At 35.9% G+C, this 14,956-nt stretch overlaps 3 protein-coding genes and 1 pseudogene across 3 annotated transcripts; 3 read left to right on the top strand and 1 right to left on the bottom strand.

Moving 5' to 3' along the window:
- Window positions 1-454: 454 nt before the first annotated feature.
- LOC139842872 (uncharacterized) lies at window positions 455-1,129 on the top strand. Its single transcript, XM_071832973.1, has one exon. The coding sequence runs from the start codon at window positions 455-457 to the stop codon at window positions 1,127-1,129; it is 675 nt and encodes a 224-aa protein (XP_071689074.1).
- Window positions 1,130-3,351: 2,222 nt separating this feature from the next.
- On the top strand, window positions 3,352-4,155 carry LOC139842873 (uncharacterized). The gene has a single exon (XM_071832974.1). It carries the CDS (start codon window positions 3,352-3,354, stop codon window positions 4,153-4,155), a length of 804 nt encoding a protein of 267 aa, XP_071689075.1.
- Window positions 4,156-5,298: 1,143 nt separating this feature from the next.
- On the top strand, window positions 5,299-7,184 carry LOC139842874 (uncharacterized). The gene is made up of 5 exons (XM_071832975.1): window positions 5,299-5,964; window positions 6,075-6,191; window positions 6,329-6,486; window positions 6,564-6,762; window positions 6,931-7,184. Exons 1-5 carry the CDS (start codon window positions 5,299-5,301, stop codon window positions 7,084-7,086), a joined length of 1,296 nt encoding a protein of 431 aa, XP_071689076.1. The 3' UTR covers window positions 7,087-7,184.
- A 1,789-nt stretch (window positions 7,185-8,973) lies between these two features.
- Window positions 8,974-13,107, bottom strand: LOC139842875 (glutamate receptor 2.1-like; annotated as a pseudogene).
- Window positions 13,108-14,956: the final 1,849 nt, after the last annotated feature.

Genomic DNA, 14,956 nt, shown 5'->3' on the forward strand with positions numbered 1-14,956 from the left:
AAGAACAAACCCAAAACCAAACAAAAGCTCATCTCTGGTTTTAAACCCAAATTGATCCCTAAAGAGAAAGAACATCCATTTAAGAGAAGTGTTAAAGATGACATATTGAAGGCCAACAACTCGTCTCGCATATCTACCGATGTCCCACTCCCTAACCCGAAAACCCGACCTAGATCAAACATGCTCTACATCAAACACCTAGCAAGAAGCGGTCAAAAATTACGATTCTCACAACTCTCAAAACGTAGCAAAACACCATCAATAAATGAGGATAACACTTCTGGGCACAACCGTGTTTCTGTCACTATTCCAGGACGATGCTACAACAAAAATTCATCGAGTTCCTCAATTGACAAAAGCATGGACACTAATGATTTTGGAAACAACATCGGTATCCAATGGAACTCTCGGTAATCTCACTCCTTTTCTTTCATTTTTTTATTATCATATTATAATGTGTACGATATCTCTTAACATTCGGGGACTTGGGCAAATGGGTAAAATTACATGGCTTAAACGAATTTGCAACAAAGAAAAACCGACAATACTTGGACTTCAAGAAACTAAAAGTGAACAAACGCAAGACAACATCATCGAATCATTCTGGGGAAACCCCGACTTCAAATTTGTCCAAAAAGACTCGGTTGGTGCATCGGGCGGAATCATCACAATATGGGACTGTAATACTTTCACCTTCGATCACGCTATTGAAGGTGAATTTTTCCTTGCAATTTGCGGTTCTTGGGTGGGTTATGATACTAAGATTGCTTTCATAAATGTCTACGGCCCACATTCCTCGTCCAAAAAGCTAAGACTTTGGTCTGAGTTATCCTCTCTCGTAAACTCTCTCACGATCCCTTTCATCATTTTCGGTGACTTCAACGAAGTCAGGAAAGCTTCCGAACGCATGAACTGTGAGTTTAATCAACAATGGGCCACTAACTTTAATAACTTCATTAACAACTTTGGACTAATAGACATCCCACTTGGCTGGAAAAAATTCACCAGAATCTGCATTAAAAGAATGAAATTCAGTAAACTAGATAGATTCCTCGTATCTGATGACATTTTAAAAATATGGCCAAACATTTCATCTAAAACCCTCGATCGTGATCTCTCCGACCACTGACCCATACTCCTTAGGAACACATACTTCAACTCCGGTCCCAAACCTATCCGTGTCTTTAACACTTGGCTTGATCTTAAAGACGCTGACTCGATCATCACTCGAGCCTAGTCATTACCTATAAATGGAACCCATCCTGACTGTATCTTCCGTAATAAGCTTAAAAACGTCAAATCTGAACTTAAGAAACATAGTGCTCAACTCGATAACCTTGATTCTCAAATTCTAGATCATTTAAATAATATTAACAAATGGGAAGCCCTAGCTGAATCTAGACCTCTATCCGAATCCGAGAAAAACAAATGGCTTGAAGATAAATTCTCACATCTCGAAAAAGAAAAAAAGAAAACAAACATGTTAAAACAAAAGTCAATAATTAAATGGGCCCTCGAAGGAGACGAAAACTCGAAATATTTTCATAACTTTATTAAAAAACGCAACAACAAAAACAATCTTCATGGTTTATCGATTAACGGAACTTGGATTGAAGATCCAAACATCATTAAACACGAAACCTATCTTCAATACAAAAATCTCTTTAAATCCAGTAATCTTAACATCCACTGTCCTCTTGATAATGCACCTCACGTAGATTATATCTCCTCGCAAGACAACCTCTTTTTAGAATCCGAATTCCTTGAAAACGAAATCAGGGATGCTATTCACGACTGCGATTGCTCGAAAGCACCTGGTCCTGACGGTTTCAACATGAAATTCTTCAAAAAATATTGGGATCTTATAAAACACGACCTTATCACAGCACTACATTGGTTCTGGTCCAATTCCGAAATTTCCAAAGGTTGTAATGCATCCTTCTTCACCTTAATACCCAAAAAATCTAACCCAATTGGCCTAAATGAATATCGCCCTATTTGCCTAATAGGGAGTTATTATAAAATTCTAACCAAAATCCTGTCCAACCGCCTCGCCAAAGTCATCCACAAGGTCATTGGGGCGGAGCAAACCGCTTTCCTCAAAGGTCGTAACATCTTAGATAGCGTGTTAATTGCAAACGAAATTATAGATGAACTTAAACGTAAAAAACGCAAAGGTTTGATCTTCAAAGTCGATTTCGAAAAAGCTTTTGACTGCATCGAATGGGATTTCCTATTTAACACCATGCATTAAATGGGATTTGGTCCTAAATGGATCAGTTTCATTCGTGCATGTCTTTCCTCCTCATCTATCTCCATTTTAATCAATGGTTCTCCTACGGTCGAATTCTTCCCCGAAAGAGGTATTCGCCAAGGGGACCCAATCTCGCCTTTCCTGTTCATTATTGTTGCTGAAGGCCTTAACATACTCACTAAACGGGCCTTATCTAGTGGTCATCTTCGTGGAATCAATGTTGGCAATGACAACATTTGCGTCACCCACCTTCAATACGCCGATGACACAATCTTTTTCGGGGAATGGAGTAAAAGAAATGCCAAACACATTTCCAAACTCCTCAAATGCTTTGAGAAAATTTCTGGACTCAAAGTCAATTTTCAAAAAAGCAAACTCTATGGTATCGGAATTCCTCCCCAAGAAATAGAAGAAATGGCCAATTATATTAATTGTTCCTCCGGTACTTTCCCCTTCACATACCTTGGTCTTCCCATTGGTGTGCCTTCATCCCACCCTTTCTCTTGGCAACCAATTGTGGAAAAGTTTGATAAACGACTTTCCGACTGGGCGGCCAAAGCAATCTCGTTCGGAGGACGACTTACCCTCATTAAATCTATTCTAAGTAGCATACCATTATATTATTTCTCCCTCTTCCATGCACCTTCTTCCATCCTTAAACTTCTTGAATCTAAAAGACGCAAATTTTTCTGGGGTGGGTCTTCAACAGAAAATAAAATTAATTGGATAAAATGGGATCAAATTTTACTACCTTATGATAAAGGAGGGTTAAATGTGGGTTCACTCTTCAGCAAAAACATCTCACTACTATGTAAATGGTGGTGGCGCTTCAAAAACGAGAAAAACGCACTTTGGGTTAAAATTATTACTAGTATTTATGGGGGGGAGGGGGGTTGGAATCTAACGTTTCTTGCAGGAATATTTCAGGTCGCACGGTTTGGAAAGAAATCATTAAAGCTGGAAAAATAGCGGATAGCGCGGGCGCCTCATTCTCTTCCTCCATCACAAAATGTCTCGGGAATGGTGTTTCTATCAAATTTTAGAATGACATTTGGTTCGGATCTGAACGATTTAGCACACTTTTCCACAGATTATACATGCTTGAAACAAACAAAGATGCCTCGATCGCTGAAAGAATTACACACCGCAATGGACTTTCTTACGGTAACTGGAGCTGGACAAGGGACCCAACTAGTCGGGCCACAAACGAAATCACAGAATTAAATAGCATAGTATCTTCTGTTTCGTTATCCGATAAACAAGATTCCTGGAAATACAATTTAGACTCCACAGGGATATTCACTACCAAGTCCTTGGCATCTCTGATCAACTCCCTTCGGTTTGGTAATAACGCGTTAAGCTTGTCAACGCCCCGTAACAAACTCCTACCGCAAAAAGTATATATCTTTATATGGAGAGCCATACAAAACAAGATCCCGGTCAGATTTGAAATAGACAAAAGGGGCATTGATCTCGATTCCACTTTATGCCCTTTGTGCGAATTGGAAGTTGAAACCACCGAACATATCCTGTGTTCGTGCCCCAATTCGGCACTCTTATGGAAACTTGTTCTTGATTGGTGGGCCCAAGATGTTTCTCTAATATCCAATCTTAACGAAGCCATCATCAACAATCAGCCATTCGCTCACAACATCCCCGGATCCTCAATTTGGCAAGCAACCAAATGGATTACATGCTACATAATCTGGAAACATAGGAATTTGAAAGTTTTCTCCAAAAAAACGTGGTCCCCGGCCTCGATCTTATCTGAAATACAAACACAAAGTTTTAGCTGGATTTCCAAAAGATCTTACAAAAAGAAAACAATCGAGTGGCACCAATGGCTAATCAACCCCTCCTTCTTTGTCGCGGATACCACACACCGTGTTGGGATTGGCTAATCTTCCGACTACTACCATATGCAGCCACGGATTCCATTTCTTCTATTGAGGGTTTGATTAATCGGGATAGTTTGTGTAACTTTGTTGGCGCTAGATCGTCACTGTTATCCTCTCTATTCTGGCTTGTTTCTTCAAGTTCTTATTCCCTCTTTAGTTTTTATGGTCTTCGTTTGATTTACTTGTAATATAATAGCCTCCTATAATTGTATTTCCGTTATAGATATATTTAGGGCCCTGTAACTCCTTTATTAATAATAATTAATTTTGCTTTTCAAATTTTTTTTTTTCATATTTGGCAATCTATCTGTTTTATCGATTTTAGTCATTATTTTCTTCTACTGTTTTTGGCAATAGACTTCATTTACTTACCAAAACTATACCTTTTTGATAATTATATGAATTAATGATTATTAAATATTAAATACTAATATTAGATTTTTAATAATTAATAGTATAGAAGTAAGTTATTATAATAGATTAATATTTATTTAATAAATATACATCATCAAACAAAACAAATTTTACATATTATCATTCTTTTCTTTCGTGTATATATATATATATATATATATATATATTTTGTTGAAGGTGGATATGAATATGAAAGTTGTCACCTTTTTACCTAGCTTCTATATATACACCAACAAGTAGTGCTATTATGAGTGTCCAAATGATATAATATTCGAAATTTATGGCGGATTTTGAGAGAGATTATAGATCTTAGTGAGCTACAAATGGAAGAGTTGAACTAGCAATTAAATTTGGAGTGTGGAGCGAGGATTTTGGCTACAAATTAGATAATTACTTTAAATTTTGCAAGTAATTACTTTATTACTTAAAAATTTTTGAATTTACCATCAAATTTTCTTTAACTAAATTTAATGAATTCCTGATTTTGATTTTGGTTTTTAATTTTCTCTCTCTACATTTATAGTATAGTTTTATTGTGATCATGTATCTATACATACATGTACATGTAATGTAATATAATCTGCCTTTAATGGTATGGTGATATTGTGTGATCTATACAATTAGATGCACATTTCGGTTTCATTTCAATGTGTAATCTTTTGGATTAAATACCAGTTTTGAAATTTATAAAAAAAGACTTCAATGTGATTTTTTAGATGGCAGTGACCACCCATGGCTCAAGAAGAACATACCTCTAGGTGTAGTAATAGTAGTAGCGGCGGCCCTGGTGGCGGTGGTGTTGGCGGCAGTAACGGTGGTGGTGGTAGTAGTAATCATAGGTCATCCAAGAAGTTGAAACACAAAAAGGTCCCACAAAGAGGTATGGGTGTGGCTCAACTTGAAAAGATTATATCTGAAGAACAACAAAAAAAAGATGTAAATGTTTTGACACCAAATTTATTTACTACTTCTAGTAATTCGGGTTCGAATATGGCTACTACCCCAAAAGTTCCAAACTTTAGGCAGCAGCCATCAGTTTCTTCATGTTCAATTCCATTGCCACCACCTTTGCCACCAAATCATCAACCTTTGGTTTCAAACAAATCTGATAATTCTGGCTCTGTTTTGAAACCAGCGAATTCGACTAGTGGTGGTGGTAATTGGTGTAGATTATGGAATGATAGTGATTATAGTTTTAATGGTGAAAAACATAATCAGAATCAGAATCAGAATCAGAATCAAAATTATCGGTTGGACCACTCTAGATACACAGGTGCAACCTTATCACCAAATCTTGGTGGTGTGCCATACGAATCCAGCGCACCGATATGGCCTCCTGCACCTAATCTAATGCTGCAAAGACCACAACTTTTTCAACAACCTATTTCTTCACCAATGGTAAATCTTTTTGGTTTTCTTGTTTTATCTTTGTCTATGTTATTAGATTTTGGTGGATTTTTTTAATTTAAAAGATGGGATTTTGAGATAAAGTTTGTAAATTCATGTAGGTGAATGTTTCAGCAGCAACTTCATCATCTTCTGTTGCGAATTTTCAGATCGAGCCCCCTTCAAACCAAAACCATTCAGGCAGTAACTTCCAGCCATTGTGGCTAGAGGAAGAAAAGGTGTCTTTTTCTCTTTTATATAACCTTTTGTGACGCGTTGTGTATTTTTTTTTTTATTTCGTTTGTTTATCATATTCATTTTGTATTAGTCCATGATTTTGGTTAGTACAACATTTTTTGATGGTGGTTAATGACAGGTGGTTGGCATGAAAAGGCCATACCCTTTTTCGTTAGAAAATGTGCCGGTTCCACCTTTTCACTGCAAGTTTCCGCCCATTTCAAGATCAGACGAATTAGCTTCTTTTAGCAATGGCGGTACTAGTACTACTATCGAGCCTGCATATCCAGTTTTCAGGTGAATATGTGCAATGATTTGTCTACTACGTACAAAGTTTCTGTTGTTTTAATGGTTTGAATTTGTGACTATTGCAGAGATACTTCTTCAAGCTCAGTCGTCAGACCCGATACTACAAAAAAAAGTTTCGTCAATGAAAACGAAGTTCTGACTCGAGATTTTCTCAAGTTAGCACCTCCTCAAGCATTGCAGCTGAATTCGAGTTCGAAAGAGACATTGCATCTTTCATCTTGTATAACAGAACAGACCCATTATGAAATTTTACCACCTCATAATGTGAGTTTTTTTTTTTTTTTTAAAATTGTATATATATTGTGATTGTGATTGTGATTGTGATGATACTATTTTATTGGTCTACATGTAATTTTGATTTGATGAATTTTTTATTGGTTGACGATTCGCCTTTTTTCATTTTTTTTTTTTTTTTTTTTGTATTTTCCGTAGGGTCAATCAAAAGATTCAACCCGTTTGACTGGAATAGGCGGGTCAAACCCGCAGTCCTTTCTTAGTTTCTTTCCAGCTGCGAAAACGCCAATGGTGCAGCCAGGAACCAGCAATGGTGAAGCAGGGGAAAGTGTTGATCTAAATTTAAAGCTATAGAAGGCTCTCTTTATTTATTGATGTCTTCTTTATATTAAGTTGGCAAGGTAGCTCTATTTTTAGTTATCTGCAAGTGATCATGTTAGAAATGTGATATTCAAAAGACACATAAAACATTGATTAAATTTTCCATCTTTTATTTACAATATATATGAATTTGGATGTTTAGTTAATTCAAGGGTGTGGTTGCATTTGGATATGCTTATTTTCAACTGATTGTATGTTTAAAAGGTTAATAGGTACCAAATGAGTGTTCACAGATTTAGCTATTATTGGCATGGCTTAGGGATGATTCATGAACGAATCGAACCAATATGGATTTTTACGATTTAGCGTAGATTCACTCATTTTGATTTACTGATATTCCTTTTCACCGTTGTTCATATCATGATTAAGACCTTTAGAGTGTTTAGGTTTTCGGTATTAGTGATGTCTGACCAAATCCACGGCCTGAATCCACTGCCACACAAACTCAAACCGCCTTTTAAATGCTTAAATGAGATTTGAGGTGTGCAAATTAATCACTTTTCGAAGTATCAAACTTTTAAAACTAGATTAATGTTGTTTGTATTTAGTTTCTTTATTTTGTAATTTTTGGTTCCAGTTTGACCCAATTCGGTATAGTGTTAGCCCAATGAACGCAGCTAATTGATTGTATGTTTGGTAAAACGAGATGGTAACTGGTTGCTAGTACCTCATAGCTGATGGTTGATAGATGTTAGTTTTTTAGACGTACTTAAGTGTTTGGCAGCTGGTAACTCGTAGTTTTTAGACGTGTTTAGGTGTTTGACAAAGTAACTAAAACTACTAAAAAAATGTAAACTGACATAAAGGCTAGAAGCTTTTTCTCAAATGCTAGTTCTTTTAACCAAAACAAGCGTTTTATTAAATAAGTGTTGTTTCATAAAAGTTAAAAGCTCCTTACCAAAACATAATCCGAATAGAAACTATAAAGAACGAGTAAATACAAATCTAAGGTATCAAACGCCCTTCGTGTTAACTTGAGGTTTAGTGATCTAACTAACTTGGTAAAAGGACTGAGGCCTGAGGGTACCACCATAACAAACTTATGCATGTGGGTCATGGTGCTTTTGTCATATATATAATTCTTGTCTTTATATATGTAGATATTGAGATCTTATCTTCACATTGTAATTCTAGATTGATGATGAAACATGTGACCCACCAACAACAAAAACATACTAGGAATTATTGTATGATGACAGCAGGATATCTTACAAATTGATTTGTTGTACAACCAAATTTGGAGAAACCTTTTATCCTAAGTTAGTATTAATTTCAAACTGGCAATTAACTTCAGTAAGGTATTATCATACAATTATAGAAAAGAATCAACAAACAAGGCTATCCCACATTCCAACTTTAATATAGTACCATATCTTTTCATAATTTTCATTAAATAGTGGACCTCTGATATATATGATACTAACAGTCTAATAAGGTAGGTTTATTTGAAATTACTAAAAAGATTGGAGAATCAGGTAATCAATCTGGGCCCTTAAGATTAAAAAAAGTACATAGTTCATTGTTTTTTATTTATTATTATTAACCTGGGTATCCAACATTTTTTTAAATAGGCTAATCCCAAGGCGACTACCCACTTTGCTAGCAACCCGGAGTCATTGCAGGCGAACATCCGTGGCCATGAGGGAGAATGTGGTTGCATGGAATCGAACCCTTGACCTCCACATTGGAAGGTCAGGGTCTTACGGTCTTACCACTTCACCACCACCCCCGTGGATACATGGTTCATTGTTACCGGTCCATATAACTAGATCATAGATTATAAGAACAACCCGTTAGATTCACCCAATTTGTACTAACGAGCCATAGAATATGAGTTGAAATCATCCATTAAGTTCATTCTCAATAACATTCTTCCCAATTAGACCCACTTTGATACAAACGGGTTGAAATTGCCACCTTAAAAACAGTACACACCACACAAGAAAAGAAGAATAATAGCACTTACTTGACTAGAACTTCTCTGTCAGGTTAACCATTGTTATTTACAAGTTTTCCAAGGGCACACATTTTCAAGTACTTTAACAATTCTAGATCATACATTCACACCTGATTATGCTTTACGAAATCAAGGTGTCTCTTTTGCAATGTCGATTTATAAACCTGCAAAACCATCACAAAATGATTTTAGTTCTTGACAGTCTCAGAAACAGTTTTAAAAAAAGATCATTTAGATAATTTGTGGTAGATAAATGCCGTTTTTGGATATTTCTTTTCCCCTTGAAGCGTTTAATTCCGCTTTGCAAACCTTACTAATCAGCTGTAAAATAGATTAGACCTCAAGAACAAGTCAAAACCAGCTAACCAAGTTTTAACCCCAATTAGATTCACTAGCTAGTCAGCATAATATTAATTGCCATAATATAAACTAATAATAATACTACATACATCTACAGATTAAGTATTACAAAGTATTTTGTATCTCGTATAGTCCTAAAATGATGTTATTTGCTTTCAGTATCAAAACCAAAATTATCTCTTTTTGCATGTTTTCAAACCATAATAATCTCTTTAAGACCTTCATATTTTCATAAGATCATCACAAAATAGCCTAGTGGTTAGGGTCCTGAGTTCGAGGTCTCAGGTTCAAATCTTGTTTAAAATGAATATTTTATGGTGGCCATAGAGTAATATTGCTGGTTGTGTACATCAGAGTATGAGGTCGGATTACTTGCCATACCGAGTAGCCCGAACAGGAAAAAAACCTTTTACCTTTTTACAAAATAATATTTTCTTGAGTCAAATTCTTACAAAAACAACCAAATCATTTCGAAAACCACACCAAGTCTTCCTTTTTTGTAAGAGTAGGTAACCAAAAAAAGCAGAGGGAAATAAAGTTAACAGCTTCAAGAAAAGCAGAGGAAAAATAACATTGTATTTATAATCAAATCAATTGATACTTCTGAACAAATTATACACCACAGAAGATATTATACATTCTTACAACTGAAAACCATATTCTTTGCATTACATTACACTGCAAAAGGCTGTTAGGGTCAGAAAATTTACAAATTTAATGCACCTGTGCAGCTCTCAGCAAATGCTATATCTTTATCACACCAAAAACTAAGTTACTTGCCTATTAGACTAGCATAATTACAAAGAATTTTATGTCAACCCACACGAGAAATACAAACCACCCAACTAACTACCTTCAAATTTTAGTTGCATTTTACATCTTCTGCAACTGTAAGTTAAGTCTATGACCAACCAAAACATGTCCAACATATAAACCCATATGTTCACTATTACTCTAAAACCAATTGGTGATAGAGGGGGTTCTTCTCATAAGCTTATAAGCATACATTTATTTTTCTTTCTACTTCCGATGTGGATTATGGTTTACATTTTATTTTTAACCAATTGTCTCCAATATACCTGATCTGATTCTTCCGCACACTGCAAATTCGTAAAGTACTCCGAAAAATAGCTTTTGCGTGTTTCTGCATAGCTCCTTACTCACATAAGAAAATTATTACTACTGTCAAGATGAACATGAGAAGTCATTGTATTGTGGTTGACCTTTTCTTTTAGATTACAATACACCAATGATTATATGCAACTTTTATGCTTAGGGACCTCAGCATACGTATGAAATTGTACAATTTGCGTTCTAAGAATAAACAAATAAAAAAACTTTTAACCCCACAAATTGGCTGTGCGCATTGGTGTCTTGTTACAAATCATCGGTGTCATCTCGAGTCAACTGATCGATGTTTCGAGTATGCCTAGCACTTTCCACATTGACAACTATGCTCGACGATTGACTTATTTTACGTTTCCAATCTTTGATAAAAGCCAATATCAATTTGGATAAATTTTTGTGTTCTTGATTAGAGCTTTTAAACTCTTTAATGCTGGTTACAATGTAGATAACAAGAGCAACAGTTGATGTACCTCCTGTTAAAACAAATAGTATCCAAAAGCTGTGAGGGCTAAGACTCTCTTCTTCATCCGGTGAAGATTCTTCGTCCACACACTTCTCAGATATAATGTATTTGTCTTCAATATCTTTAAGTTTTCCGCTTTCTGATATGTTCATCAGTGCCTTGTTTGCGTCTAAAAGTCCTGCAAACCCCTTACGAAATGCCTGCAGTTATGATACCAGATCGTGTTAAAATGTCAATAGACCTTACAGTCTTACTTATTCTCTAAAAAAGTCCCCAATTATTTTTTATTAAAAAAAAGACTCCAACTTATAAAAAAGGCTCCAATTTAATAAAAAAGACTCCAACATTATTATTATATAATAAGACTCCAAGTTAATGAAAAAGACTCCAACTTCAGTTTGATATGTATGACCATTTTAACTCCTTTTGGCTAAAGTTATTCTTCTTTATTCTGTTTTGACCCATACGGGTAAAGTTATATTTTTTAAGTCAAGCGACCCATTTTGAATACAGGAAAGTAGTTTTTGACCTGAAAAGTCAAACTGTATCTTGGTTATAAGGGATTTGGTTTTCGAGGACTTAAAATCCGAAGCCTCCAACTTTGAATGTCTCTCCGGTTCTGATAAAACTCTTGCAATATTGAGCTAAAAAGACTTTAGCTGAAGGCACTTCAAGAAAAATAGCAGCTATTTCACCACTGTTCAGACCCTCAGCATATCTATGGTTCGAATTATAGCTTTTGACAGTGGCATTTTTAAAACCGAGAACATCAATCAAATATTCATTTATAAACTATCCATTGCAATAACCTACAGTTGCATTCATGTTTCTAAGCATCTCAACACTGGTTATGGCTGGTTCCAGCCTTTGAGCCTTGAGCATGCTAGCCAAGCTAGCCGTGTAGCTTTGCGTGATGATTAGTGCCACAAATAGCCAAATCACTATTGCCATTCTTGATAAATTGCTATGGAGCTTGTCCCCTGCGAAAGAAATTAGAACATTAGTTTGACCCGTTTGAGATAAAACATAACCAATTAACTGAACTGAAATATGTATGTTACCTTTCAAAGTGAAGAGTGTGGTAAATCCAACCCAAATGATGATTCCGATTTGGGTTATACCGGACCCACGAAGATCTTCGTTATGCTTCCTCTCGATCAACCAAATAATAAAGCTGTTATAGGCTGTAATCACTCTCATCCGATTCTTCTTGATCATATGAACCATACTATGGAACGCGATCGTATTGCAGGTTTATTTTGCTCATCATTTCCTCAAATACCTTGATCGAGAATCCATCGATTACTGTTTCGTTTTTCTCGTTTTTTTCAAAACGCTCACGAACTGTTTAAACAGACTCAGCAGGAACTCCAACCCTCATCCGATTCTCCGAAGTTACGATAAGATTCCTTCGATGTCTTTGAGCGTACGTCGGCTGCACCGGCCACATAAACTGGCCCATATAATCCATTGAATGAGAATAAATAGTTACTCCATAAATGACATCATCATCAACCGTTTCAGAAAACCCTAACCCTTCGGTCCAGTACACACTGTGATATCCCTTTCCTATCGTGTACACAATCTCCACTATAGTCTCCTGAATTGGTTTCCATTTATAGAAGTTTTTCGGTAAGTTTATTTCTAATGATTTCATGGCATTATATCCTCGTACAGCGAAGATTCCGGGTTCATCCTGTTCTTCTTCAGGGTAGTCCGTAACAAACTTTGTACGAAATCTTTTATTAAAATCTTTGAAATCAGGGGTGTTTTCGGGGAAGTAGCTTTTGACTCCAACCATACCCTTTAACGAAGAAATCGTTGTGGAATTAACAGAAAGATCTGTGATTTCGTTAGTTGCGATCCATAGATACCCGTCTCCAGTCATTTCCATCTTCTTGGCTATTTGAAACAGACAAACTCCTAGTTCAAGAGTTGTATGAATCACAAACACTTTATGTTGTTGTTTCTTGAGTACCTCAATCTCTTCATCTAAGGAATACGAACAAGATGTAAGTGGTACGATATGAGTTAGCTCTAAATGTTTTTTTCGGAGGGCTCGAGAGAGATGAGATATGATTGATGATTAATGAAATTAGTCATGCAGTCAACTTCGGTCAATGTTGCTTCTAATCAGGTCCAAGGACTATTTCTGTCATTTGTTGATAGTTAGATTGTCCAGGGTTCATATTGTAATTTATATTAGTTAGAGGACCTGTATTGTATCTTATTTTCTGTTACGATCTGTTAGGGCTTGTTAGAGGTTGTTAGAGTAGCTGTTGATCAATTAGGGTTATATATATGTGATAGGGTTTTCTTTGTAGTCAATCAATTCAATTGAAATGATAATCAATCGTTTTCATATCTCAATTTGTTAAGCTTTTCATGGTATCAGAGCAATTAAGCTTAATCTGAGATCGATTGCTTATTCGTTTTCTTCAATTTTTACTTTGCTTCCGCATAATTCTCTGTTATCTTTCATGGATCCTCAACAAATTTTTCAAAATCCGCTCTATTTGCATCCGTCAGATGGACCTGGATCTCTGTGCGTTCAGGAGAAACTAACTGGAGCTCATAATTACCGTTCATGGCGCAGATCGATGGAGATTGCATTGTCCACAAAGAGAAAGCTTGGATTCGTCACAGGTACTGTTGCTAAATCTGTTGATGATCCAAATAAGGCTGAACTCTGGGATACATGTAATAATATGGTGATTAGTTGGATCATGAGTTCAGTTTTTGAGTCTATTGTTAAATCAATCATGTTTGTTGATACTGCATCTGCTATTTGGAGGCAATTAGAAAAGCGTTTTGCTTTGAGTAATGGATCTAGAAAGTACAAGCTACATAAGGAAACATATTCGTGTGAACAAAATGGACTATCTGTTAGTGAGCACTACACTAAAATGACATGTATTTGGGAAGAAATTGATTCAATGAGTGATTTGCCTAGGGTTGGTAATGTTACTCCTGAATTTGTGAATTTCATGAATGCCTTGAATCAACAGAAGGAAGAACAACACCTGTTTCAGTTTCTTAACGACTTAGATGAATAGTTTAGTGCATTGGGGAGTCAGATGCTTCTTATGAGTCCTCTTCCTAGTGTTGAAGTTGCTTGTTCAATGCTGCAACAAGAAGAATCACAAAGGGAGATGTTTACATCTGTTCAAAGTCATGAAATGACTGCTTTGTATAGTAAGTCAAGTACTGGTAACAATGGTGAGAATTGTAATCTCTGTGGCAACAAAGGGCATTCTCCTGATAAATGCTGGGTGAAAATTGGTTATCCACCTTGGCATTACAAAAGTAGACTTTCTACTAAACAGTCAAAAGGCAAATCTGCAAAGACTCATGTGCCAAGTTATAATGCTACTAAGAAGACTGCTGCTACTACACAGGGTAACAATGTTGTGTTCACCTCTGAGCAGTTTGAACAACTCTTGAAATGCTTACCTCAGATGACTCATAATGAAGCTAATGTTTCTGGCGCCTCTGATGATGAGCTAGAACATCACTTTGCTGCAGGTATTTTGTCTAAAAATACTTCTGAAAGTCAATGGGTACTTGATACAGGAGCTACTGATCACATAACTTCATTGATTAGTAATGTGGATAAGACTAAGTCTTTGGTTTACAAACCATACATAAGATTACCTAATGGTAATACATCTGAGATTTCACATATTGGTCAAGTGAAATTAAGTAATCAAATGGAGTTAAAAGATGTTCTTGTAGTACCATCTTTCAAAATGAGTCTTTTGTCTGTTTCAAAGTTAACTAAAGGCAGCAATTTTATAGTCATCTTCTATACATTGTTCTGTTTGATACAGGACTTGAGAACAATGAAGGTAATGTCATGACCCGTCCTAATCCATCTGGACGAATACATTACATTTGGTTACATCGCGAGGTACTTGACCTCTATATGATACATT

This window comes from Rutidosis leptorrhynchoides, chromosome 4 (assembly GCF_046630445.1).
Source record: "Rutidosis leptorrhynchoides isolate AG116_Rl617_1_P2 chromosome 4, CSIRO_AGI_Rlap_v1, whole genome shotgun sequence".
Lineage (NCBI taxonomy): Eukaryota > Viridiplantae > Streptophyta > Magnoliopsida > Asterales > Asteraceae > Rutidosis > Rutidosis leptorrhynchoides.

Bases quoted from the DNA above. Each gene is read 5' to 3' on its own strand.
- LOC139842873 (XM_071832974.1), top strand. From the start codon at position 3,352: ATGCTTGAAACAAACAAAGATGCCTCGATCGCTGAAAGAATTACACAC.
- LOC139842874 (XM_071832975.1), top strand. From the start codon at position 5,299: ATGGCTCAAGAAGAACATACCTCTAGGTGTAGTAATAGTAGTAGCGGC. The intron at 5,965-6,074 runs GTAAATCTTTTT...AAATTCATGTAG, and splicing joins AACCTATTTCTTCACCAATG to GTGAATGTTTCAGCAGCAAC. The intron at 6,763-6,930 runs GTGAGTTTTTTT...TATTTTCCGTAG, and splicing joins AAATTTTACCACCTCATAAT to GGTCAATCAAAAGATTCAAC.
- LOC139842872 (XM_071832973.1), top strand. From the start codon at position 455: ATGTGTACGATATCTCTTAACATTCGGGGACTTGGGCAAATGGGTAAA.